This window comes from Salvelinus fontinalis, chromosome 9 (assembly GCF_029448725.1).
Source record: "Salvelinus fontinalis isolate EN_2023a chromosome 9, ASM2944872v1, whole genome shotgun sequence".
NCBI lineage: Eukaryota > Metazoa > Chordata > Actinopteri > Salmoniformes > Salmonidae > Salvelinus > Salvelinus fontinalis.
This window is the reverse complement of record NC_074673.1, coordinates 8,325,779-8,353,320: the sequence shown is the minus strand read 5'-3', so window position 1 is coordinate 8,353,320 and position 27,542 is coordinate 8,325,779. Positions and strand designations below refer to the sequence as shown.

Sequence of the window (27,542 nt, the reverse complement as noted above, 5' to 3'; positions counted from 1 at the left end):
GTGCCAGGCACGCCGGATCCAGTGTCTCAGAAACGTCCGCTCTCCTGGGCTTTTCACACACAACAGTGTCTAGTGTTTCCTGAGAATGGTGCGACAAACAAAAACGATCCAGTCAGCGGCAGTCCTGTGAGAGTGAAAACAGTTTGTTGTTGAGACAGGTTGAAGGAGAAGGGCAAGAATTGTGCAAGCTAGTAGGCGATCCACAAACAAATCGCCTATTAGGCTATTCTAGAGGCAAGGGGGGGGTCTGACCCAGTACTAGTTGTGTGTACCTAATAAACTGTCCGGTGAAGAGGCGACTCCGGGATGCTGGCCTTCTAGGCAGAGTTGCAAAGAAAAAGCCATATTTCAGACTGGCCAATAAAAAGAAAAGATTAAGATAGGCAAAAGAACACAGACACTGGACAGACGAACTCGGAGTCCGGAGTCGCCTCTTCATTGTTGACGTTGAGACTGGTGTTTGCGGGTACTATTTAATGAAGCTTCCAGTTGAGGACTTGTGAGGCGTCTGTTTCTCAATCTTGACACTCTAATGTACTTGTCCTCTTGCTCCGTTGTGCACCGGGGCCTCCCACTCCTCTTTTTATTCTAGTTAGAGCAACTTTGCGCTGTTCTGTGAAGGGATTAGTACACTGCGTTGTACGAGGTCTTCAGTTTCTTGACAATTTCTCTCATGGAATAGCCTTCATTTCTCAGAACAAGAATAGACTGATGAGTTTCAGAAGACAGTTCTTTGTTTCTGGCCATTTTGAGCCTCTAATCAAACCCACAAATGCTGATGCTCAACTAGTCTAAAGAAGGCCAGTTGTATTGCTTCTTTAATCAGCACTACAGTTTTCAGCTGTGCTAATATAATTGCAAAAGGGTTTTCTAATGAACAATTAGCCTTTTAAAATGACAAACTTGGATTAGCTAACACAATGTGCCATTGGAACACATGAGTCATGTTTGCTGAAAATGGGCCTCTGTACGTCAATGTAGATATTCCATTAAAAATCATCCGTTTCCAGGTACAATAGTCATTTACAACATTAACAATGTCTACACTGTATTTCTGATCAATTCGATGTTATTTTAATGGACAAATTTGCTTTTCTTTCAAAAACAAGAACATTTCTAAGTGACCCCAAACTTTTGAACGGTTTTGTGTGTGTGTGCGTGCGTGCACACTCTACAAAGGTTTTAGAACATCTACTCATTCAAGGGTTTTTCTTTATTTTTACTATTTTTTACTATTTTCTACATTGTAGAATAATAGTGAAGACATCAAAAACTATGAAATAACACATATGGCATCATGTAGTAACCAAAAAAGTGTTAAACAAATCAAAATATATTTTATATTTGAGATTCTTCAAATGGCCACCCTTTGCCCTGATGACAGCTTTGCACAATCTTGGCATTCTCTCAACCAGCTTCACCTGAATGCTTTTCCAACTGTCTTGAAGGAGTTCCCACATATACTGAGAAATTGTTGGCTGCTTTTCCTTCACTCTGCGGTCCGAATCTTTACCGTGAAATGCTTAATTACAAGCCCTTAACCAACAGTGCAGTTCAAGAAGAAGAAAATATTATAAGTAGACTAAAATGAAAAGTTATAATAAAAAGTAACACAATAAGAATAACAATAACAAGGCTATATACAGGGGGCACCATTACAGAGTCAGTGTGCGGGGGTACAGGCTAGTTGAGATAATCTGTATATGTAGGTGGAGGCGAAGTGACTATGCATGGATAGCAAACAAACATCGAGTAGCAGCAGTGTACAAGGGGGGAGTCAATGTCAATTGTGTGGTGGCAATTTTATGAATTGTTCAGCAGTCTTATGGCTTGATGGTAGAAGCTGTTGAGGAGCCTTTTGGTCCTAGACTTGGCGCAGTCTATAACTTTGGTGACTGGAGTCTCTGACAATGTTATGGGCTTTCCTCTGACACCGCCTATTATATAGGTCCTGGATGGGAGGAAGCTTGGCCCTAGTGATGTACTGGGCCGTTCACACTACCCTCTATAGCGCCTTTCGGTTAGATGCCGAGCAGTTGCCATACCAGGCGGGGATGCAACCGGTCAGGATGCTCTCGATGGTGCAGCTGTAAAACCTTTTGAGGATCTGGGAACCCATGCCAAATCTTTTCAGTCTCCTGAGGGGGAAAAGGTTTTGTCATGCCCTCTTTACGACTGTCTTGGTATCTTTGGACCGTGATAGTTCATTGATGTGGACACCAAGGAACTTGAAGCTCTCAACCCGCTCCACTACAGCCCCGTCGATGTTAATGGGGGCCTGTTAAGCTTGCCTTTTCCTGTAGTCCGCGATCAGCTCCTTTGTCTTGCTCACATTGAGGGAGATGTTGTTGTCCTGGCACCACACTTCCAGTTCTCTGACCTCCTCCCTATAGGCCGTCTCATCGTTGTCGGTGATCAGGCCTACCACTGTTGTGTCGTCAGCAAACTTAATGATGATGTTGGAGTCGTGCTTGGCCGTGCAGTTGTGGGCGAACAGGGAATACAAGAGGGGACTAAGTACACACCCCTGAGGGGCCCCAGTGTTAAGGATCATAGTGGCAGACGTGTTGTTGCCTTCTCTTACCACCTGGGGGTGGCCCGTCAGGAGGTCCAGGATCCAGTTGCAGCGGGAGGTGTTTTATTCCAAAGTCCTTAGCTTAGTGATGAGCTTCGTGGGCATTAGGGTGTTGAACACTGAGCTGTAGTCAATGAACAGCATTTTCTCATAGGTGTTTCTTTTGTCCAGGTGAGAAAGGGCAGTGTGGAGTGCGATTTGAGATTGTGTCATCTGTGGATCTGTTGGGGCGGTATGCGAATTAGTGGGTCTAGGGTGTCCGGGAGGATGCTGTTAATATGAGCCATGACCAGCCTTTCAAAGCACTTCATGGCTACTGACATGAGTGCTACGGGGCGGTAATCATTTAGGCAGGTTACCTTCGCTTCCTTGGGCACAGGGACTATGGTAGTCTGAAACATGTAGGTATTACAGACTCGGTCAGGGAGAGGTTGAAAATGTCAGTGAAGACACTTGACAGTTGGTCAGGACATGCGTTGAGTACACGTCCAGGTAATCCGTCTGGCCCAGTGATTTTGTGAATGTTGACCTGTTTAAAGGCACCACTCGGGAGGCCCCACAAACGTGAACTTATCACATACGTAATCTTACCTTGTGTCTCACACACACCACCTGCATATCCTCACGACTCATCAAGCTATTAGTGTGTGTGTGTGTGTGTGTGACAGAACAGACAAAGATCCAACAGCAACATTGTTTATCATCAAACTAATATCCAGAATCTAAATCGTACTACTGTAAATCTAGCTTTGGAAGACAAACTGTGAAGGGCATATGATGAGTGATGTCCACTAGGGAAAGGGATTGGTTGTTTTCCAGAAAAGTACCGAGCAACGAGGCCTGCCTTGGGAACAACAAAACAGAAGAGAAAAACCAATGGGTGTTTTTTTTCCCACAATTGGCATTCACAACATCAAAAAACCTGATGTAAAACTTGCCACATGTATATGCTTTCATACTGTACATATTGACACAGACTACTGTATTATCTACAGAGAGGTTTGAGTCTGCTAGAAACCTACATGTTCCTTACTGTACATATTGACACAGACCACTGTATTATCTACAGAGAGGTTTGAGTCTGCTAGAAACCTACATGTTCCTTACTGTACATATTGACAGAGCATTTTCTAGTTTTAACATTTTATATGTATTAATATCAAAATATCAAACAATATGACGATAGACGGAGTATCTATATGCCTTACAGAGAGGTTTGAGTCTGGTTGTGCAGCGCGGTGGTATGCCTTACAGAGAGGTTTGAGTCTGGTTGTGCAGCGCGGTGGTATGCCTTACAGAGAGGTTTGAGTCTGGTTGTGCAGCGCGGTGGTATGCCTTACAGAGAGGTTTGAGTCTGGTTGTGCAGCGTGGGGGTATGCCTTACAGAGAGGTTTGAGTCTGGTTGTGCAGAGTGGTGGTTAAACTCTCGGACAGGGAAACACATTGTATGTTCATTAAGACCTGCTGAGCCATCATCACCAGGGAGAAGGCCAAGGGGGAGCGTCTGATTGGACAACAGAGGCCCACTCCAACTGTGTTTATTGGTTGTTTTGACCACAGGCCCTCTGGGGATTTGCCAGGGGCTCCTGACGCTGCGTTCAAAAGACCAAGTATGCGTCCCAAATGGCACCCTATTCCCTATGTAGTGCACTACTTTAGACCAGGACCCTATGGCACCCTATTCCCTATATAGTGCACTACTTTAGACCAGGACCCTATGACACCCTATTCCCTATATAGTGCACTACTTTAGACCAGGACCCTATGACACCCTATTCCCTATATAGTGCACTACTTTTGAACTAGCGTGACAGTTGACGTGCAGACCAAGTTCTTCGGCCGGATTAAAAAGAACCAAACCAAAAAACATTTAGCAGTTTATTTCAGGGAGTGGGGGGGCTACACAGGAACGTGAAACCCCAGAAACACCTCTCTTCCTCTCTGGTTTTCTCTTTTCTCATTCACCCTCTTTTTCTCTCTCTTTATTTCTCTCTTCCTCCCTCCCTCCCCCCTTTTCTCTGACTCTGCTAGCTAGATAGCTCTCCCCACGCTGCCTCCTGTAGGCGATCTACAATTAGCTAGCTAGCTCCTGTTCAGAGCCACTCCCTACAGAGTCCTGCTTTGTGTGTTTTGGAACGAGATGTTTGATTGACCCCCCTCCAGGCAGCACAGCTTCAGCCCAGAGCACCACAATACATCCCATCACATGCCTGATGAGTATTGACACATTGCCTTAAGCACACAGGGAGAGGGAAGGAGCTCCACACGCTAGTAGCCAGAGGTGTGACCAAGTCATTGTTTTACAAGTCACAAGTCTCAAGTCGTAGCACTCAAGTCCCAAGTCAAGACAGGCAAGTCCGAGTTAAGACCGTCAAGTCTCAAGTCCTAAACTTTGAGTTTCGAGTCCTAAACAAGTCATAATGTGCTCTTCACCAAATGTAATACCATTTAATATTTTTAACAAGAGTAATAGTTAGTATATTACATTTACGCAAATCATGAATGCTTTAAAAAAAAAATCTATATATTTATTACTTTCCAAATAAACGTTATATTTCCATGTAAATACATGGGTATCCATGAGAAAGACCCCCCCCCCCCCCCCCCAATAGTGATCGACTATCGAGGATCGCTATGGGGCACAATCGGGCGATGTGGGCTTGTTCACAATCGCCCAACCTTCACACACACACACACACACACACTGTGTGTTTACAGTAGGCTAACGTATGCCAATGGTTTTAGGAACAGCAGTAACATCAGGCAGGATTTAGGCTTCCAACGGCCTAACCAGTTGTAGCTCAATCTGGGTGCAATGATCACGTCCCGCACTGACTGACTGTGTGGAGGCTCATTGATTTAACGTTACTGTAGTTTACATGATACACCAGTAAAGTAATAAAATATATAGCTGTCGGCTATATTAGCCACGACTTACCGTTCTTTGTGCAGCTTCAAATGTCGAACAAAGTTGGAAATTGTTGCTCCTCCGTCTGTAATTTTCTTCCCGCATGTTTTGCAAGTTGCAATCCTATTTTTGTTGATACAGTGTCATCTTTATATCCGAAAATAATAATTTTGGGTATCATCTTTCCAAGGGCTCCATCTGAATTCACCTCCGATGTTCCTCTGCACTGCCACGCACAACTTTTCCTCAGCTGGCACAATTTGATTGGCTGCTGTCTGATTCAAACTGTAATCCGTTAAATGAAGAGTTGATGCGCTGCACACTTTTTTTAATAGCATCATTTTTATATTTCAGTTTGAGGAGTGTATCAAGTCAGGTCGAGTCAAAAGGCTCAAGTCCAAGTCAAGTCATGAGTCATTGGTGTCAAAGGCGAGTTGCAAGTCATCGTATTTGTGACTTGAATCTGACTCGAGTCCAAGTCATGTGACTCAAGTCCACATCACTGCTAGTAGATGTTCTGGCCCACTGCTCCGTCAATAACTGTCAATACAGTAGACCCTGCTGTACTGGGGACTTTTCGCCAGCATGCCTGGAGCCTATCACACGGTCCAAATACCAGCGCCCCTGGGCCTGGGGCCTATCACACGGTCCAAATACCAGCGCTCCTGGAACCTGGGGCCTATCACACGGTCCAAATACCAGCGCTCCTGGGCCTGGAGCCTATCACACGGTCCAAATACCAGCGCTCCTGGGCCTGGGGCCTTTCACACGGTCCATATACCAGCGCTCCTGGAACCTGAGGCCTATCACACGGTCCAAATACCAGCGCTCCTGGAACCTGGGGCCTATCACACGGTCCATATACCAGCGCTCCTGGAACCTGGGGCCTATCACACGGTCCAAATACCAGCGCTCCTGGGCCTGGGCCTATCACACGGTCCAAATACCAGCGCTCCTGGGCCTGGGGCCTATCACACGGTCCAAATACCAGCGCTCCTGGAACCTGGGGCCTATCACATGGTCCAAATACCAGCGCTCCTGGGCCTGGGGCCTATCACACGGTCCATATACCAGCGCTCCTGGAACCTGGGCCCTATCACACGGTCCAAATACCAGCGCTCCTGGGCCTGGGGCCTATCACACGGTCCATATACCAGCGCTCCTGGGCCTGGGGCCTATCACACGGTCCATATACCAGCGCTCCTGGAACCTGGGGCCTATCACACGGTCCATATACCAGCGCTCCTGGAACCTGGGGCCTATCACACGGTCCATATACCAGCGCTCCTGGGCCTGGGGCCTATCACACGGTCCATATACCAGCGCTCCTGGAACCTGGGGCCTATCACACGGTCCATATACCAGCGCTCCTGGAACCTGGGGCCTATCACACGGTCCATATACCAGCGCTCCTGGGCCTGGGGCCTATCACACGGTCCATATACCAGCGCTCCTGGAGCCTATCACACGGTCCATATACCAGCGCTCCTGGGCCTGGGGCCTATCACACGGTCCATATACCAGCGCTCCTGGGCCCTATCACACGGTCCATATACCAGCGCTCCTGGGCCCTATCACACGGTCCAAATACCAGCGCTCCTGGGCCTGGAGCCTATCACACGGTCCATATACCAGCGCTCCTGGGCCTGGAGCCTATCACACGGTCCATATACCAGCGCTCCTGGGCCTGGAGCCTATCACACGGTCCATATACCAGCGCTCCTGGGCCTGGAGCCTATCACACGGTCCAAATACCAGCGCTCCTGAGCCCTATCACACGGTCCAAATACCAGCGCTCCTGGAACCTGAGGCCTATCACACGGTCCATATACCAGCGCTCCTGGGCCTGGGGCCTATCACACGGTCCAAATACCAGCGCTCCTGGGCCTGGGGCCTATCACACGGTCCATATACCAGCGCTCCTGGAACCTGGGGCCTATCACACGGTCCAAATACCAGCGCCCCTGGGCCTGGAGCCTATCACACGGTCCATATACCAGCGCTCCTGGAACCTGGGGCCTATCACACGGTCCAAATACCAGCGCCCCTGGGCCTGGAGCCTATCACACGGTCCATATACCAGCGCTCCTGGAACCTGGGGCCTATCACACGGTCCATATACCAGCGCTCCTGGAACCTGAGGCCTATCACACGGTCCATATACCAGCGCTCCTGGGCCTGGGGCCGATCACACGGTCCATATACCAGCGCTCCTGGGCCCTATCACACGGTCCATATACCAGCGCTCCTGGGCCCTATCACACGGTCCATATACCAGCGCTCCTGGGGCCTGGGGCCTATCACACGGTCCATATACCAGCGCTCCTGGGCCCTATCACACGGTCCATATACCAGCGCTCCTGGGCCTGGGGCCTATCACACGGTCCATATACCAGCGCTCCTGGGCCTGGGGCCTATCACACGGTCCAAATACCAGCGCTCCTGGGCCTGGAGCCTATCACACGGTCCATATACCAGCGCTCCTGGGCCTGGAGCCTATCACACGGTCCATATACCAGCGCTCCTGGGGCCTGGGGCCTATCACACGGTCCATATACCAGCGCTCCTGAGCCCTATCACACGGTCCATATACCAGCGCTCCTGGAACCTGGGGCCTATCACACGGTCCATATACCAGCGCTCCTGGGGCCTATCACACGGTCCATATACCAGCGCTCCTGGGGCCTATCACACGGTCCAAATACCAGCGCTCCTGGAACCTGGGGCCTATCACACGGTCCATATACCAGCGCTCCTGGGGCCTATCACACGGTCCATATACCAGCGCTCCTGAGCCCTATCACACGGTCCAAATACCAGCGCTCCTGGGCCTGGAGCCTATCACACGGTCCATATACCAGCGCTCCTGAGCCCTATCACACGGTCCAAATACCAGCGCTCCTGGGCCTGGGGCCTATCACACGGTCCATATACCAGCGCTCCTGGGCCTAGGGCCTATCACACGGTCCATATACCAGCGCTCCTGGGCCTGGAGCCTATCACACGGTCCAAATACCAGCGCTCCTGAGCCTGGAGCCTATCACACGGTCCATATACCAGCGCTCCTGAGGCCTATCACACGGTCCATATACCAGCGCTCCTGGGCCTGGAGCCTATCACACGGTCCATATACCAGCGCTCCTGAGCCCTATCACACGGTCCATATACCAGCGCTCCTGAGCCCTATCACACGGTCCAAATACCAGCGCTCCTGAGCCTTATCACACGGTCCAAATACCAGCGCTCCTGGGCCTGGGGCCTATCACACGGTCCAAATACCAGCGCTCCTGGGCCTGGGGCCTATCACACGGTCCAAATACCAGCGCTCCTGGGCCTGGGCCCTATCACACGGTCCAAATACCAGCGCTCCTGGGCCTGGGCCCTATCACACGGTCCATATACCAGCGCTCCTGGAACCTGAGGCCTATCACACGGTCCAAATACCAGCGCTCCTGAGCCCTATCACACGGTCCATATACCAGCGCTCCTGGAACCTGAGGCCTATCACACGGTCCATATACCAGCGCTCCTGGGCCTGGGGCCTATCACACGGTCCATATACCAGCGCTCCTGGAACCTGAGGCCTATCACACGGTCCATATACCAGCGCTCCTGGGCCTGGAGCCTATCACACGGTCCATATACCAGCACTCCTGAGCCCTATCACACGGTCCATATACCAGCGCTCCTGAGCCCTATCACACGGTCCAAATACCAGCGCTCCTGGGGCCTGGGGCCTATCACACGGTCCATATACCAGCGCTCCTGGGGCCTGGGGCCTATCACACGGTCCATATACCAGCGCTCCTGAGCCCTATCACACGGTCCATATACCAGCGCTCCTGGGCCTGGAGCCTATCACACGGTCCATATACCAGCGCTCCTGAGCCCTATCACACGGTCCAAATACCAGCGCTCCTGGTGAAGTTGCCCGTAAAGTTCAGAGGAGAATAGAACTGTATTGTCCATTCTGAATATGTATATTTTCCATTGGCATTACCATACAATAATGATTACAGCATTATACCCACTATAACATGTAAACAGTGGACCTGACATACTGTATGAAGGGATTCCCCGACATCTCTGACTGAGCCTCCTCTGTGTCTGCGGTCAGTCAGCTACAGTAGTATTATATAGTCCTGTAGTCTAGAGAGGAAACATGGCTGGTCTGTTGTCAGTAGTATTATATAGTCCTGTAGTCTAGAGAGGAAACATGGCTGGTCTGTTGTCAGTAGTATTATATAGTCCTGTAGTCTAGAGAGGAAACATGGCTGGTCTGTTGTCAGTAGTATTATATAGTCCTGTAGTCTAGAGAGGAAACATGGCTGGTCTGTTGTCAGTAGTATTATATAGTCCTGTAGTCTAGAGAGGAAACATGGCTGGTCTGTTGTCAGTAGTATTATATAGTCCTGTAGTCTAGAGAGGAAACATGGCTGGTCTGTTGTCAGTAGTATTATATAGTCCTGTAGTCTAGAGAGGAAACATGGCTGGTCTGTTGTCAGTAGTATTATATAGTCCTGTAGTCTAGAGAGGAAACATGGCTGGTCTGTTGTCAGTAGTATTATATAGTCCTGTAGTCTAGAGAGGAAACATGGCTGGTCTGTTGTCAGTAGTATTATATAGTCCTGTAGTCTAGAGAGGAAACATGGCTGGTCTGTTGTCAGTAGTATTAAATAGTCCTGTAGTCTAGAGAGGAAACATGGCTGGTCTGTTGTCAGTAGTATTATATAGTCCTGTAGTCTAGAGAGGAAACATGGCTGGTCTGTTGTCAGTAGTATTATATTGTCCTGTAGTCTAGAGAGGAAACATGGCTGGTCTGTTGTCAGTAGTATTATATTGTCCTGTAGTCTAGAGAGGAAACATGGCTGATCTGTTGTCAGTAGTATTATATAGTCCTGTAGTCTAGAGAGGAAACATGGCTGGTCTGTTGTCAGTAGTATGATATAGTCCTGTAGTCTAGAGAGGAAACATGGCTGGTCTGTTGTCAGTAGTATGATATAGTCCTGTAGTCTAGAGAGGAAACATGGCTGGTCTGTTGTCAGTAGTATTATATAGTCCTGTAGTCTACAGAGGAAACATGGCTGGTCTGTTGTCAGTAGTATTATATAGTCCTGTAGTCTAGAGAGGAAACATGGCTGGTCTGTTGTCAGTAGTATTATATAGTCCTGTAGTCTACAGAGGAAACATGGCTGGTCTGTTGTCAGTAGTATTATATAGTCCTGTAGTCTAGAGAGGAAACATGGCTGGTCTGTTGTCAGTAGTATTATATAGTCCTGTAGTCTAGAGAGGAAACATGGCTGGTCTGTTGTCAGTAGTATTATATAGTCCTGTAGTCTACAGAGGAAACATGGCTGGTCTGTTGTCAGTAGTATTATATAGTCCTGTAGTCTAGAGAGGAAACATGGCTGGTCTGTTGTCAGTAGTATTATATTGTCCTGTAGTCTACAGAGGAAACATGGCTGGTCTGTTGTCAGTAGTATTATATAGTCCTGTAGTCTACAGAGGAAACATGGCTGGTCTGTTGTCAGTAGTATTATATAGTCTTGTAGTCTACAGAGGAAACATGGCTGGTCTGTTGTCAGTAGTATTATATAGTCCTGTAGTCTACAGAGGAAACATGGCTTTCTGTTGTCAGTAGTATTATATAGTCCTGTAGTCTAGAGAGGAAACATGGCTGGTCTGTTGTCAGTAGTATTATATAGTCCTGTAGTCTAGAGAGGAAACATGGCTGGTCTGTTGTCAATAGTATGATATAGTCCTGTAGTCTAGAGAGGAAACATGGCTGGTCTGTTGTCAGTAGTATTATATAGTCCTGTAGTGGTAAGTAGACTAGAGGATACATGGCTGTTCTGGGATTACATCACTGTATGGGATTACACTATGTAATGCGTTCCAGATGGGCCCCGTTGTACGGGATTAGGACCGGTTGATTGGACAACTGGAGAGGGGGAAGGGGTTCAGAGGTCAGCTGACGAATAACACCCTACCCCCCCTGCACCCAATATCGCCAATCCTGGCACTGGAGGGACATGGACCAATAGGATTTCGTCATTTAAACAAAGGAAACACCAATCCAGCAATAACAGTTACCTGTACTGCTACTCTATGAACATACTGTATAAAGCATGATTCAACATCCCCCTAGTTACAGCCTACAACTACACAACCAAAAGGCAGATGAGGCCATAGTCACGTTCCAGACCGAAACAGCAGGGGTAGAGTCCAGCCGGGGGGTAGTAGAGTCCAGCCGGGGGGTAGTAGAGTCCAGCCGGGGGGTAGTAGAGTCCAGCCGGGGGGTAGTAGAGTCCAGCCGGGGGGTAGTAGAGTCCAGCCGGGGGGTAGTAGAGTCCAGCCGGGGGGTAGTAGAGTCCAGCCGGGGGGTAGTAGAGTCCAGCCGGGGGGTAGTAGAGTCCAGCCGGGGGGTAGTAGAGTCCAGCCGGGGGGTAGTAGAGTCCAGCCGGGGGGTAGTAGAGTCCAGCCGGGGGGTAGTAGAGTCCAGCCGGGGGGTAGTAGAGTCCAGCCGGGGGGTAGTAGAGTCCAGCCGGGGGGTAGTAGAGTCCAGCCGGGGGGTAGTAGAGTCCAGCCGGGGGGTAGTAGAGTCCAGCCGGGGGGTAGTAGAGTCCAGCCGGGGGGTAGTAGAGTCCAGCCGGGGCGTAGTAGAGTCCAGCCGGGGCGTAGTAGAGTCCAGCCGGGGCGTAGTAGAGTCCAGCCGGGGGGTAGTAGAGTCCAGCCGGGGGGTAGTAGAGTCCAGCCGGGGGGTAGTAGAGTCCAGCCGGGGGGTAGTAGAGTCCAGCCGGGGGGTAGTAGAGTCCAGCCGGGGGGTAGTAGAGTCCAGCCGGGGGGTAGTAGAGTCCAGCAGGGTCGATACTAGATAGTTGTTGGTTCTTTCAGCACTAGAAAGATAATATACAACTGACTGGCTTTTATATGTGCTGCCTGGAGGGGGTCAGTCATATATTTAGACACTGGAGAAAACCATTTGACAGTTCAGTGTTGCATAAACCCAGTTCAGTGTTTCCCATTGTTACTTCAGCATTGCCTCAGAAAGGGTGGGAGAGGATTTTAAACAGCCAGAGAGATTAACATCCAGTAATCTAACCAACAGAGGAAATGCATTAAGAAAAGTGTGTGTGTTTCTATATAACAAGCCATCAGGCTCATGTTTTGGGACAGTTCTCCTCGGGGGATAACGTCATGATCCCATGTCTGTTACACAGCCTCAGGGACACCGTTTATAATGTGTACACACACACACTGTTAGATAATGGAGTCTAAGAATCTTCCAGAACTCAGCATGCAGGGCGGAATCTTACAGACCTCAGCATGCAGGGCAGAATGTTCCAGAACTCAGCATGCAGGGCAGAATCTTACAGACCTCAGCATGCAGGGCAGAATCTTACAGAACTCAGCATGCAGGGCAGAATCTTACAGACCTCAGCATGCAGGGCAGAATCTTCCAGACCTCAGCATGCAGGGCAGAATCTTCCAGACCTCAGCATGCAGGGCAGAATCTTCCAGACCTCAGCATGCAGGGCAGAATCTTACAGACCTCAGCATGCAGGGCAGAATGTTCCAGAACTCAGCATGCAGGGCAGAATCTTACAGACCTCAGCATGCAGGGCAGAATCTTACAGAACTCAGCATGCAGGGCAGAATCTTACAGACCTCAGCATGCAGGGCAGAATCTTCCAGACCTCAGCATGCAGGGCAGAATCTTCCAGACCTCAGCATGCAGGGCAGAATCTTCCAGACCTCAGCATGCAGGGCAGAATCTTCCAGACCTCAGCATGCAGGGCAGAATCTTACAGAACTCAGCATGCAGGGCAGAATCTTCCAGAACTCAGCATGCAGGGCAGAATCTTCCAGAACTCAGCATGCAGGGCAGAATCTTCCAGAACTCAGCATGCAGGGCAGAATCTTCCAGAACTCAGCATGCAGGGCAGAATCTTCCAGACCTCAGCATGCAGGGCAGAATCTTCCAGACCTCAGCATGCAGGGCAGAATCTTCCAGACCTCAGTATGCAGGGCAGAATCTTCCAGACCTCAGCATGCAGGGCAGAATCTTACAGAACTCAGCATGCAGGGCAGAATCTTCCAGAACACAGCATGCAGGGCAGAATCTTACAGAACTCAGCATGCAGGGCAGAATCTTCCAGAACTCAGCATGCAGGGCAGAATCTTCCAGAACTCAGCATGCAGGGCAGAATCTTCCAGAACTCAGCATGCAGGGCAGAATCTTCCAGAACTCAGCATGCAGGGCAGAATCTTCCAGAACTCAGCATGCAGGGCAGAATCTTCCAGAACTCAGCATGCAGGGCAGAATCTTCCAGAACTCAGCATGCAGGGCAGAATCTTCCAGAACTCAGCATGCAGGGCAGAATCTTCCAGACCTCAGCATGCAGGGCAGAATCTTCCAGACCTCAGCATGCAGGGCAGAATCTTCCAGACCTCAGCATGCAGGGCAGAATCTTCCAGACCTCAGCATGCAGGGCAGAATCTTCCAGACCTCAGCATGCAGGGCAGAATCTTCCAGACCTCAGTATGCAGGGCAGAATCTTCCAGACCTCAGCATGCAGGGCAGAATCTTCCAGAACTCAGCATGCAGGGCAGAATCTTCCAGAACACAGCATGCAGGGCAGAATCTTACAGAACTCAGCATGCAGGGCAGAATCTTCCAGAACTCAGCATGCAGGGCAGAATCTTCCAGAACTCAGCATGCAGGGCAGAATCTTCCAGAACTCAGCATGCAGGGCAGAATCTTCCAGAACTCAGCATGCAGGGCAGAATCTTCCAGAACTCAGCATGCAGGGCAGAATCTTCCAGAACTCAGCATGCAGGGCAGAATCTTCCAGAACTCAGCATGCAGGGCAGAATCTTCCAGAACTCAGCATGCAGGGCAGAATCTTCCAGACCTCAGCATGCAGGGCAGAATCTTCCAGACCTCAGCATGCAGGGCAGAATCTTCCAGACCTCAGCATGCAGGGCAGAATCTTCCAGACCTCAGCATGCAGGGCAGAATCTTCCAGACCTCAGCATGCAGGGCAGAATCTTCCAGAACTCAGCATGCAGGGCAGAATCTTCCAGAACTCAGCATGCAGGGCAGAATCTTCCAGAACTCAGCATGCAGGGCAGAATCTTCCAGAACTCAGCATGCAGGGCAGAATCTTACAGAACTCAGCATGCAGGGCAGAATCTTACAGAACTCAGCATGCAGGGCAGAATCTTACAGAACTCAGCACGCAGGGTTTCAACGGGGTGTTTGTCCCATTTGATAAAATCTTGTTTTGCAAGTGGACCCCACACCTCGCTTTCGATTTTTCTAGAATAGTGGCCAATTCGTTGATGTAAATATTGAAGAGTGCAGGGCTCAGATTGCAAGCCTGGCAAAGGCCCCGCCCCTGGTTAAAGAATTTTGTTATTTTCTTGCCAACTTTAATGCTGCACGTATTGCCAGTATACATTGATTTAATTATGTCATATGTTTTACACCGTACACCACTTTCAATAACTTTGTAGAACAGATGCCAAATAGAATCAAATGCTTTTTGGAAGTCGATAAAGCAATGAGTATATGTTTTGGTATTATTTTGGTGGACATGTTTATCTAACAGGGTGTGGTGTGTAGGGTGTAAATATGATCAGTCGGGCGACGTTTTGGTATAAATCAAGAAATTGTGCTTATTAAGGAAGTTGGAACTCTTACATTTATAATAGTACAGAAAACCTTCCCCAGGTTACTGTTCACACAAATGCCTCTGTAATTGTTAGGGTCAAATTTGTCTCCGTTTTTAAAGATTGGCGTTACGAGTCCTTGATTCCAGATGTCAGGGAAATAACCTACACTCAGGATCAAATTAAACAGTTTTAATGTAGCCAATTGAAATGTTGCACTAGTGAGTTTGAGCATCTCATTTAGGATGCCATCAGGTCTGCAGGCTTTTTTAAATTTGAGGGCGTGAAGTTTCTTTTAGAAACTGGTCAGTAATTGGGGAGTCCAGGAGTTTCTATCGCTCTCACACCCTCCCTCTCTTTCTCTCTCTCTGTGTGTGTGTGTAGGACCTGAACAAGCGTCTGTCCTTACCTGCTGACATCCGTATTCCAGATGGTTACCTGGAGAAACTACAGCTCACCAGCCCCTCCTTCGACCAGCCCCTCAGCCGCCGCTCCCGAAGAGCATCATTGGTGAGAGGGAGGGAGGGAGAGAGAGGGAGGGGGGTGAGAAGGGTGAGAGAGGGGAGGGGAGAGGGCGGGTGAGGGAGGGAGAGAGTGTGTTTATGCTGCTGCCTGTCAGGATGAGAATAGAGGAACGGTATGGTTCACTGTTGTGTTAAGCGAATCACATGCTTCCACTCACATGCACCAAACTGCCTCCTCCCTTTCACAACATCAAAGCCAATGTCAGATGAAATTACACACAGTGGGACCATATAGTACACACACACACACACACACACACACACACACACACACACACACACACACACACACACACACACACACAGGCCGCCAGAAGGTTTTGTGAAAAGTGTGTGTGTGTATAAGTCGGTCACTGTTAACAAGGACATGAACCTCATTAACACTTGTTTATTCATCTTTTCTTTCAGTCTGAAATTGGATTCGGCAAGCTTGAGACATACATCAAACTGGACAAGTTAGGAGAGGTGTGTGTGTGTGTGTGTGTGTGTGTGTGGCTTCTTTCTCTCTATGCTCATACACATACCGATTTGGCTTCCTCCTCTCCCTGATATCTCACTAGCTCACCATGTCTGAAAGGCCACAGCTGCCTGTTTTTTCCTCATGGCCATTTGATTATTAAACACTCAGTCATTCTACCTTAAACCTGGTCATTGAGTTCATGGAGACCTTGAACCCTCACCTCTGCTGATCATCGATGTGTTTTTAGAGGGGATCAGTTTGGGCGAGGAGAGGTGCAGAAACACTCATCTTCTCACATAGTGACTAGTTATTTGGGATGGAATGTGATTTAGAGATGAATGATTCAACGCAGTCTAATGTAATATAGTTCATCACATCATGATAATAATAACTCTGGATTTGGATCTGTTAGTCCACCCCCTCTCACCCCCCTCTCTCTCTCATCTACCTCTCTCTCATCTACCTCTTCCATCCCTCTCTCCCTTTCTCATCTCCCTCTTCCATCCCTCTCCCTTTCTCATCTCTCTCATCCCTCTCTCCCTTTCTCATCCCTCCCTCCCTCCCTTTCTCATCCCCCTCTCCCTCTCCCTTTCTCATCCCCCTCTCTCTCTCTCCCTCCAGGGAACGTATGCTACAGTGTTTAAAGGAAGGAGTAAACTGACAGACAACCTGGTGGCTCTGAAGGAGATCAGACTGGAGCACGAGGAGGGAGCACCTTGCACTGCTATCAGAGAGGTGTCCTTACTGAAGGACCTGAAACATGCCAACATAGTGACCCTGCACGACATCATCCACACAGACAAGTCCCTGACGCTAGTCTTCGAGTACCTGGTGAGAGGCACAAAAACCTTCCCTTCTGTTACAACTTCTAGCCTACGGTGGAAAGACTAGATAATAGCCTACGGTGGAAAGACTAGATAATAGAATGTGAAATTAAAGGGATAGTTTGACAAATACAATGATCTTATTTTTCGCTCATGTGCTGTTGGTTGATCCTTAAAGTATTTTTAAGTTCATATCACTTTTTTTTTTTTTTTTTGCAAGTGCCAGCAGGTTCTCTCTAGTGGATGCTGTGTTGGGTGTTTTGTGTTGCTGCCGTATTCTGTGCCCCTTCCTGTATGTCTGCCCCTTCCTGTTTGACTGAATGTCTGCCCCTTCCTGTTTGACTGAATGTCTGCCCCTTCCTGTTTGACTGAATGTCTGCCCCTTCCTGTTTGACTGAATGTCTGCCCCTTCCTGTTTGACTGAATGTCTGCCCCTTCCTGTTTGACTGAATGTCTGCCCCTTCCTGTTTGACTGAATGTCTGCCCCGTCCTGTTTGACTGAATGTCTGCCCCTTCCTGTTTGACTGAATGTCTGCCCCGTCCTGTTTGACTGAATGTCTGCCCCGTCCTGTTTGACTGAATGTCTGCCCCGTCCTGTTTGACTGAATGTCTGCCCCGTCCTGTTTGACTGAATGTCTGCCCCGTCCTGTTTGACTGAATGTCTGCCCCGTCCTGTTTGACTGAATGTCTGCCCCTTCCTGTTTGACTGAATGGCTGCCCCTTCCTGTTTGACTGAATGGCTGCCCCTTCCTGTTTGACTGAATGGCTGCCCCTTCCTGTTTGACTGAATGGATGCCCCTTCCTGTTTGACTGAATGTCTGCCCCTTCCTGTTTGACTGAATGGCTGCCCCTTCCTGTTTGACTGAATGGCTGCCCCTTCCTGTTTGACTGAATGGCTGCCCCTTCCTGTTTGACTGAATGCCTGCCCCTTCCTCTCCACTCACTTGTAGGACAAGGACCTGAAGCAGTACATGGACGACTGTGGGAACATCCTGAGCATGCAGAACGTCAAGGTGAGTGTAGTGTCTACAAATCGCCTGCCAGGTCTCCGTATCTCCGTAGAGACGCAAGGCTCCTCCAGTGCTAGAAACCTATTCCCCCTGCTGGGGACTAGTGGAACATCAACTCAATCACTTGAACGTGTCAAGCTCAATTCCAAAAAAAGTGTGTTTTTTAAAGCGTACGAACGTTGTATGAGTCAGTGAGAGAAAACAGACGGGCCGCGAGCATCTACGGCATCATAGCACGTCAAATTAAAATGCGAGAAAATGAGTCTATTTTTCTTACGTCTAAGCGGAGTAATGCTGGTAAAGTAAGCAGATAAATTACGTGGGTCGTTTGTAGAAAAGGAATTTGGGGAATCATTATGATCTTCCCTATGCTAAGTAGACTACAGATGTAGTTTAAAATGTATCGGGCTTGAGACTAAGGTTTATCAGTCAAATAGGCTCCATATTTGAAAACAATTACAACCTGCCTGTGGTGATTTCCATCATATAGTCTCCGCAGACTACAGCTGGACAACTCCCGGACTCTGATTTCAAGAGGGAATACTGTAGAAAGAACGAGATGTAGTTGTTTATAAATGGCTTGGGTTTATTAGAAACAACATCCTCATAAGCTAGCCAAATCAACAACTAGTCCAGGTACGGTGGCTCCCGTAGGACATCTAAGGTCAAAAGGAACTCCCGACAATACCTCCCGGTGGCTGAATAGCGAACAGATACAACTGTTACATTATGGATTTTCATGCCAATTCTGTTGACATACGCTACACCGAGTTTGTGAATTGACGCTCGCTACTCTCACGCGCAAATTTCACGCTGTTGACGGGTGTCTGTGTGATTTTCGTTTCACACCACACATTTAAGTTCTCTCTGGAAAAAGGAAAAATAGTTATTCTAATTGAATGGAGATATTAGGAAAACGAATAAGCCTTTGTTCCTACCCATGCACAGTAGCTGAAGATAATTATCATTTTGCTGATTACACTACATGATTTATATTTACACAAGTGTCCAGACTATCAGCAGAGGTCTGACATCATCATCATCTTTGTTGTTTTGTCTCAGATATTCTTGTTTCAGATCCTGCGAGGTTTGTCCTACTGTCACAAACGGAAGGTTCTACACAGAGATCTGAAGCCTCAGAACCTGCTCATCAACGAACGAGGAGAACTCAAACTGGCCGACTTCGGTAAGAGACATGTTCTCATTCTGCCCTGGGTTCTCGGGGGGTTTACAACGCTCTTCACACTTTTCTGCAGACCTGAACCGTACTCAGCTGGCTCCGATATTTCCTTTTCACTTAGTCTGATTTCTGCAACTATGGTGGAGGCGCAACCAGGCCAGCACAGTACAGGTCAGCTTGGTTCAGTTCGGCATGATTGCTGACAATGAGCCGGTCTATTCAGTGAAGACAGTAATGTTCCATTGTGTGACTCCTTGTTATTTTGTCCCAGGTCTGGCCCGGGCCAAGTCAGTCCCCACGAAGACGTACTCCAACGAGGTGGTGACGCTCTGGTACCGACCTCCTGACGTTCTACTGGGATCCTCGGAGTACTCCACACAGATAGACATGTGGTGAGTGAGCTGAGGTGATGTAGAACCAACGTAGAACCATGAGAGAACCAACGCAGAACCATGAGAGAACCAACGCAGAACCATGAGAGAACCAACGCAGAACCATGAGAGAACCAACGCAGAACCATGAGAGAACCAACGTAGAACCACGAGAGAACCAACGTAGAATCATGAGCATTTCTTGAGCATGGGTTATCAGGAGCCATGATCTTCTAATCTGAATTATATATGCAAAACTGAAATCCATCCTGACCCCTATATCGACCTCTATCTACCACGCTCTGACGTCCTTATGTTCCCTTGAATAATGAGAATAGCCATGCATCTAATTAACAGGGGAGGGCAGGAAAAGTTAAGTGAATGGTGGGTACAGACTCCCCCTATGAAGACATGTATTGACTCTATTTGACCCCTAACCTCATCTTTTCAACCCCAGGGGTGTGGGCTGTATATTTTATGAGATGGCTGCCGGGAGGCCTCTGTTCCCTGGCTCTACTGTGGAGGACGAACTGCACCTCATCTTCAGACTGCTGGGTAAGTGCTGCCACCTGGTGGTGGGAAAACAACATGACATGGTGATATTAAATATATTTGCTCACTGTAATGTAATTGATTGTTGTGACTGTTTTGTGTGTTTTAATTGTTGTGTGTGTGTCATTTGAATTTGCTTGTATATGCCACGGCACCACGCATAAAATTCTACTGTTAACATTTTATTTATTTATTTTATTTAACATTTGATTTATTTATTTTATTGAACATTTTATTGAACCTACATCTTTGTAGACAGTCAGCTGCTATGCTAATGCCTCTGTGAATTGCCCTCTCCCCCCTCTAACAGGAACACCCTCAGAGGACAGCTGGCCTGGCATCTCCTCCATGGAGGAGTTCAAGTCCTACAAGTTCCCCAAGTACAAGACACAGCCCCTCATCAACCATGCTCCCAGGTATGTAGGGCTGCAGGCCTGGGTACAGATCTGTTGGAGTGGTTACATCATATTAAAGGGACATTTCACTCATAATTAAATGTTTGTCAGATGTTTTTCAGACCTACAACAGTAGGACACTAGTAGACCACTTTAGACTTCTGTAGAGGTCTAAAAACATCTGACCATCTTTTATTTGAAACATGGTCATTTAGCAGACGCCTTTTAGCACCATGTCCTTCAATCAGCTAGTGTCTAGGGAAATGAACATGAGCTAGTGTCTAGGGAAATGAACATGAGCTAGTGTCTAGGGAAATGAACATGAGCTAGTGTCTAGGGAAATGAACATGAGCTAGTGTCTAGGGAAATGAACATGAGCTAGTGTCTAGGGAAATGAACATGAGCTAGTGTCAAGTGAAATGAACATGAACTAGTGTCAAGGGAAATGAACATGTGTCTAGGGAAATGAACATGTACTAGTGTCTAGGGAAATGAACATGTGCTAGTGTCTAGGGAAATGAACATGAGCTAGTGTCAAGGGAAATGAACATGTGCTAGTGTCTAGGGAAATGAACATGTGCTAGTGTCTAGGGAAATGAACATGTGCTAGTGTCTAGGGAAATTAACATGTGCTAGTGTCAAGGGAAATGAACATGAGCTAGTGTCTAGGGAAATGAACATGAGCTAGTGTCTAGGGAAATGAACATGTGCTATTGTCAAGGGAAATGAACATGTGCTATTGTCAAGGGAAATGAACATGTGCTAGTGTCTAGGGAAATGAACATGTGCTAGTGTCAAGGGAAATGAACATGAGCTAGTGTCTAGGGAAATGAACATGTGCTAGTGTCTAGGGAAATGAACATGTGCTAGTGTCTAGGGAAATGAACATGTGCTAGTGTCAAGGGAAATGAACATGTGCTAGTGTCAAGGGAAATGAACATGAGCTAGTGTCAAGGGAAATGAACATGTGCTAGTGTCTAGGGAAATGAACATGAGCTAGTGTCAAGGGAAATGAACATGTGCTAGTGTCTAGGGAAATGAACATGTGCTAGTGTCTAGGGAAATGAACATGTGCTAGTGTCTAGGGAAATGAACATGTGCTAGTGTCTAGGGAAATGAACATGTGCTAGTGTCTAGGGAAATGAACATGAGCTAGTGTCTAGGGAAATGAACATGAGCTAGTGTCAAGTGAAATGAACATGAGCTAGTGTCAAGGGAAATGAACATGTGCTAGTGTCTAGGGAAATGAACATGTGCTAGTGTCTAGGGAAATGAACATGTGCTAGTGTCTAGGGAAATGAACATGTGCTAGTGTCTAGGGAAATGAACATGTGCTAGTGTCAAGGGCAATGAACATGTGCTAGTGTCAAGGGAAATGAACATGAGCTAGTGTCAAGGGAAATGAACATGAGCTAGTGTCAAGGGAAATGAACATGAGCTAGTGTCAAGGGAAATGAACATGTGCTATTGTCAAGGGAAATTAACATGAGCTAGTGTCTAGGGAAATGAACATGAGCTAGTGTCAAGGGAAATGAACATGTGCTAGTGTCTAGGGAAATGAACATGTGCTAGTGTCTAGGGAAATGAACATGTGCTAGTGTCAAGGGAAATGAACATGTGCTAGTGTCAAGGGAAATGAACATGAGCTAGTGTCTAGGGAAATGAACATGAGCTAGTGTCAAGGGAAATGAACATGAGCTAGTGTCAAGGGAAATGAACATGTGCTAGTGTCTAGGGAAATGAACATGAGCTAGTGTCAAGGGAAATGAACATGAGCTAGTGTCTAGGGAAATGAACATGAGCTAGTGTCTAGGGAAATGAACATATGCTAGTGTCAAGGGAAATGAACATGAGCTAGTGTCAAGGGAAATGAACATGAGCTAGTGTCAAGGGAAATGAACATGTGCTAGTGTCTAGGGAAATGAACATGAGCTAGTGTCAAGGGAAATGAACATGAGCTAGTGTCTAGGGAAATGAACATGAGCTAGTGTCTAGGGAAATGAACATGAGCTAGTGTCTAGGGAAATGAACATGAGCTAGTGTCTAGGGAAATGAACATGAGCTAGTGTCTAGGGAAATGAACATGTGCTAGTGTCAAAGGAAATGAACATGTGCTAGTGTCTAGGGAAATGAACTTGTGCTAGTGTCTAGGGAAATGAACATGAGCTAGTGTCTAGGGAAATGAACATGTGCTAGTGTCAAGGGAAATGAACATGTGCTAGTGTCAAGGGAAATGAACATGTGCTAGTGTCAAGGGAAATGAACATGTGCTAGTGTCAAGGGAAATGAACATGTGCTAGTGTCAAGGGAAATGAACATGTGCTAGTGTCTAGGGAAATGAACATGTGCTAGTGTCTAGGGAAATGAACATGTGCTAGTGTCTAGGGAAATGAACATGTGCTAGTGTCAAGGGCAATGAACATGTGCTAGTGTCAAGGGAAATGAACATGAGCTAGTGTCAAGGGAAATGAACATGAGCTAGTGTCAAGGGAAATGAACATGAGCTAGTGTCAAGGGAAATGAACATGAGCTAATGTCAAGGGAAATGAACATGTGCTATTGTCAAGGGAAATGAACATGTGCTAGTGTCAAGGGAAATTAACATGTGCTAGTGTCAAGGGAAATGAACATGAGCTAGTGTCTAGGGAAATGAACATGAGCTAGTGTCTAGGGAAATGAACATGAGCTAGTGTCTAGGGAAATGAACATGAGCTAGTGTCAAGGGAAATGAACATGTGCTAGTGTCAAGGGAAATGAACATGTGCTAGTGTCAAGGGAAATGAACATGTGCTAGTGTCAAGGGAAATGAACATGTGCTAGTGTCAAGGGAAATGAACATGAGCTAGTGTCTAGGGAAATGAACATGAGCTAGTGTCTAGGGAAATGAACATGTGCTAGTGTCGAGGGAAATGAACATGTGCTAGTGTCGAGGGAAATGAACATGTGCTAGTGTCGAGGGAAATGAACATGAGCTAGTGTCGAGGGAAATGAACATGAGCTAGTGTCGAGGGAAATGAACATGAGCTAGTGTCGAGGGAAATGAACATGAGCTAGTGTCGAGGGAAATGAACATGAGCTAGTGTCGAGGGAAATGAACATGAGCTAGTGTCGAGGGAAATGAACATGTGCTAGTGTCGAGGGAAATGAACATGTGCTAGTGTCAAGGGAAATGAACATGTGCTAGTGTCAAGGGAAATGAACATGTGCTAGTGTCAAGGGAAATGAACTTGAGCTAGTGGCTAGGGAAATGAACATGTGCTAGTGGCTAGGGAAATGAACATGTGCTAGTGGCTAGGGAAATGAACATGTGCTATTGTCAAGGGAAATGAACATGAGCTAGTGTCAAGGGAAATGAACATGAGCTAGTGTCAAGGGAAATGAACATGTGCTAGTGTCAAGGGAAATGAACATGTGCTAGTGTCAAGGGAAATGAACATGTGCTAGTGTCAAGGGAAATGAACATGAGCTAGTGTCAAGGGAAATGAACATGAGCTAGTGTCAAGGGAAATGAACATGTGCTAGTGTCTAGGGAAATGAACATGAGCTAGTGTCAAGGGAAATGAACATGAGCTAGTGTCAAGGGAAATGAACATGAGCTAGTGTCTAGGGAAATGAACATGAGCTAGTGTCTAGGGAAATGAACATGAGCTAGTGTCTAGGGAAATGAACATGAGCTAGTGTCTAGGGAAATGAACATGAGCTAGTGTCTAGGGAAATGAACATGAGCTAGTGTCTAGGGAAATGAACATGAGCTAGTGTCTAGGGAAATGAACATGAGCTAGTGTCTAGGGAAATGAACATGAGCTAGTGTCTAGGGAAATGAACATGTGCTAGTGTCAAAGGAAATGAACATGTGCTAGTGTCTAGGGAAATGAACATGTGCTAGTGTCTAGGGAAATGAACTTGTGCTAGTGTCTAGGGAAATGAACTTGTGCTAGTGTCTAGGGAAATGAACTTGTGCTAGTGTCTAGGGAAATGAACATGTGCTAGTGTCTAGGGAAATGAACATGAGCTAGTGTCAATGGAAATGAACATGTGCTAGTGTCTAGGGAAATGAACATGTGCTAGTGTCTAGGGAAATGAACATGTGCTAGTGTCTAGGGAAATGAACATGAGCTAGTGTCTAGGGAAATGAACATGTGCTAGTGTCTAGGGAAATGAACATGTGCTAGTGTCTAGGGAAATGAACATGTGCTAGTGTCTAGGGAAATGAACATGTGCTAGTGTCTAGGGAAATGAACATGTGCTAGTGTCTAGGGAAATGAACATGTGCTAGTGTCTAGGGAAATGAACATGTGCTAGTGTCTAGGGAAATGAACATGTGCTAGTGTCTAGGGAAATGAACATGTGCTAGTGTCTAGGGAAATGAACATGTGCTAGTGTCAAGGGAAATGAACATGTGCTAGTGTCTAGGGAAATGAACATGTTGAACTGGGTGTTTCTTTTTACTGAAGTGGTATTACTGGCCCTTCTGCTTTCAAAAAGGGTTTTGTAAAAGAAAAGTTTTCTCTGTTTGTGTGTGTGCGCGCGAACGCCTCCCTTCCTGTGGAGGAAATCCTGTGGAAGAGTTTACTCTGCTTCTTTCCTAGAGTTCACTACACCCCCATGAGTCACTCCCACTGATCTAACACCTTTCCCACTGCGCTCTCGCTCTTTCTCTCGCTCTTTCTCTCGCTTCTTCTTTCGCTCTTTCTCTTGATCTTTCTCTCGCTCTTTCTCTCGCTTCTTCTTTCGCTCTTTCTCGGTCTCTTTCTCTTGGTCTCTTTCTCTTGGTCTCTTTCTCTTGGTCTCTTTCTCTTGGTCTCTTTCTCTTGGTCTCTTTCTCTCGGTCTCTTTCTCTCTCTCTTTCTCTCTCTTGCTCACTCTCTTGCTCACTCTCTTGCTCACTCTCTTGCGCACTCTCTTGCGCACTCTCTTGCGCACTCTCTTGCGCACTCTCTTGTGCACTCTCTTGCGCACTCTGTTGCGCACTCTGTTGCGCACTCTCGCACTCACTCTTTCCCTCCCTCCCTGTTTCCCTCCCTCCCTCTTTCCCTCCCTCCCTCCCTCCCTTTCTGTGCTTCTCAGGTTGGATACTGATGGTATTGAACTGCTGCTGTGCTTTCTCAAAGTGAGTCCCACTACAGATACAAACACATTGACTCATTGAATAAACAATCCTCTGAGTTGCACCACTGTTCCAACACCTGTATCTGATAAACAGCAGCATGTTGTTGTTACATTGGGACAGTGTACTTGGGAGAATTCCATAGGTTAACTTAGTGTACATATGGCTTTGACACAGCCGTAATAACTTCACCAGAATGCAGATGTTTACAGTACAGTGCTGCAGAAGTAACATCGTATATTTATTTAGCTTCCTGGGAGTTGTATTGTGGCATATTTATAACATAGCATAGTTATTTAGCTTCCTGGTGTTGTATTGTGGTATATTTAACATAGCATAGTTATTTAGCTTCCTGGTGTTGTATTGTGGCATATTTAACATAGCATAGTTATTTAGCTTCCTGGTGTTGTATTGTGGCATATTTATTTAGCTTCCTGGGAGTTGTATTGTGGCATATTTAACATAGCATAGTTATTTAGCTTCCTGGTGTTGTATTGTGGCATATTTATTTAGCTTCCTGGGAGTTGTATTGTGGCATATTTAACATAGCATAGTTATTTAGCTTCCTGGTGTTGTATTGTGGTATATTTAACATAGCATAGTTATTTAGCTTCCTGGTGTTGTATTGTGGCATATTTAACATAGCATAGTTATTTAGCTTCCTGGTGTTGTATTGTGGCATATTTATTTAGCTTCCTGGGAGTTGTATTGTGGCATATTTAACATAGCATAGTTATTTAGCTTCCTGGTGTTGTATTGTGGCATATTTATTTAGCTTCCTGGGAGTTGTATTGTGGCATATTTATTTAGCTTCCTGGGAGTTGTATTGTGGCATATTTAACATAGCATAGTTATTTAGCTTCCTGGTGTTGTATTGTGGCATATTTAACATAGCATAGTTATTTAGCTTCCTGGTGTTGTATTGTGGTATATTTAACATAGCATAGTTATTTAGCTTCCTGGTGTTGTATTGTGGTATATTTAACATAGCATAGTTATTTAGCTTCCTGGTGTTGTATTGTGGTATATTTAACATAGCATAGTTATTTAGCTTCCTGGTGTTGTATTGTGGCATATTTAACATAGCATAGTTATTTAGCTTCCTGGAGGCAGGAATTGATTTGCCGAGTGTGGATGTTTCTCTGTCATGGCTTTCCTGTCCAAGAACACACACATGCGCGTAAACAAACAAAACAAACAAACACACTGTTTCTCTGTCATTGCTTTCTCAGTACGAGTCCAAGCAGAGGATGTCTGCAGATGAGTCGATGAGACAGCCCTACTTCAGGAGCCTGGGGACACATGCAAACACACTGCCAGAGAGTGAGTGATACACACACACACACACACACACACACACACATATATATATATATATATATATATATATATATATATATATATAAAGAGAGAGAGAGCTCTAAGTGTTCTGTGTGGTGTGTTCCTTATCTTTCTCTTTTGAACTTTCTCTCTATTTCTGACACGTGTGTTTGTGTGACAGGCATATCCATATTCACCCTGAAGGAGGTTCAGCTGCAGAGAGATCCAGGCTATAGGAACTCGAACTATCCTGAGTCAGGTTAGTGGAGTCCCTCAGGGATCCACATTAGTACCACTTTTATTTATATATAGCATATAAACATATATATATATATATATATATATATATATATATATATATATATATATATATATATATATATATATATATATATATATATATATATATATATATATATATATAAAAAAAATTTTTTTTTTTTTTTTTTTACTAACACTAAAAAACCCACCGGTCCCTGAAAAGGCATTTTACAGCGCCTCGAAATAGTCTCCATTGACCTACTTTATTAACATTCTATTCAGTTGACTTAGCCCTCTAATACGCTACTGGTTTAACATAACACAATAGTAGTGTTGTAATTATTCATTTCTACTTTTCATTTTTCTTGTTTTTGCTACTC

The 27,542-nt window shown here is 46.4% G+C and overlaps 1 protein-coding gene across 4 annotated transcripts in view; it reads left to right on the top strand.

Moving 5' to 3' along the window:
* LOC129862004 (cyclin-dependent kinase 17-like) overlaps positions 1-27,542 on the top strand; it is a 71,431-nt gene that overhangs the window by 39,537 nt on the left and 4,352 nt on the right. For 3 of the 4 annotated variants that reach the window (XM_055933275.1, XM_055933274.1, XM_055933277.1), the window contains 11 exons: positions 15,543-15,668; positions 16,091-16,147; positions 16,764-16,973; positions 17,917-17,979; positions 19,039-19,162; positions 19,428-19,548; positions 19,985-20,082; positions 20,390-20,495; positions 25,542-25,584; positions 26,814-26,904; positions 27,083-27,160. In XM_055933275.1, coding sequence (XP_055789250.1) covers positions 15,543-15,668; positions 16,091-16,147; positions 16,764-16,973; positions 17,917-17,979; positions 19,039-19,162; positions 19,428-19,548; positions 19,985-20,082; positions 20,390-20,495; positions 25,542-25,584; positions 26,814-26,904; positions 27,083-27,160 — 1,117 coding nt within the window. Of the gene's footprint in view, positions 1-15,542; positions 15,669-16,090; positions 16,148-16,763; positions 16,974-17,916; positions 17,980-19,038; positions 19,163-19,427; positions 19,549-19,984; positions 20,083-20,389; positions 20,496-25,541; positions 25,585-26,813; positions 26,905-27,082; positions 27,166-27,542 lie in introns of those variants that run through there. The other variant, XM_055933276.1, reaches the window with a different exon arrangement.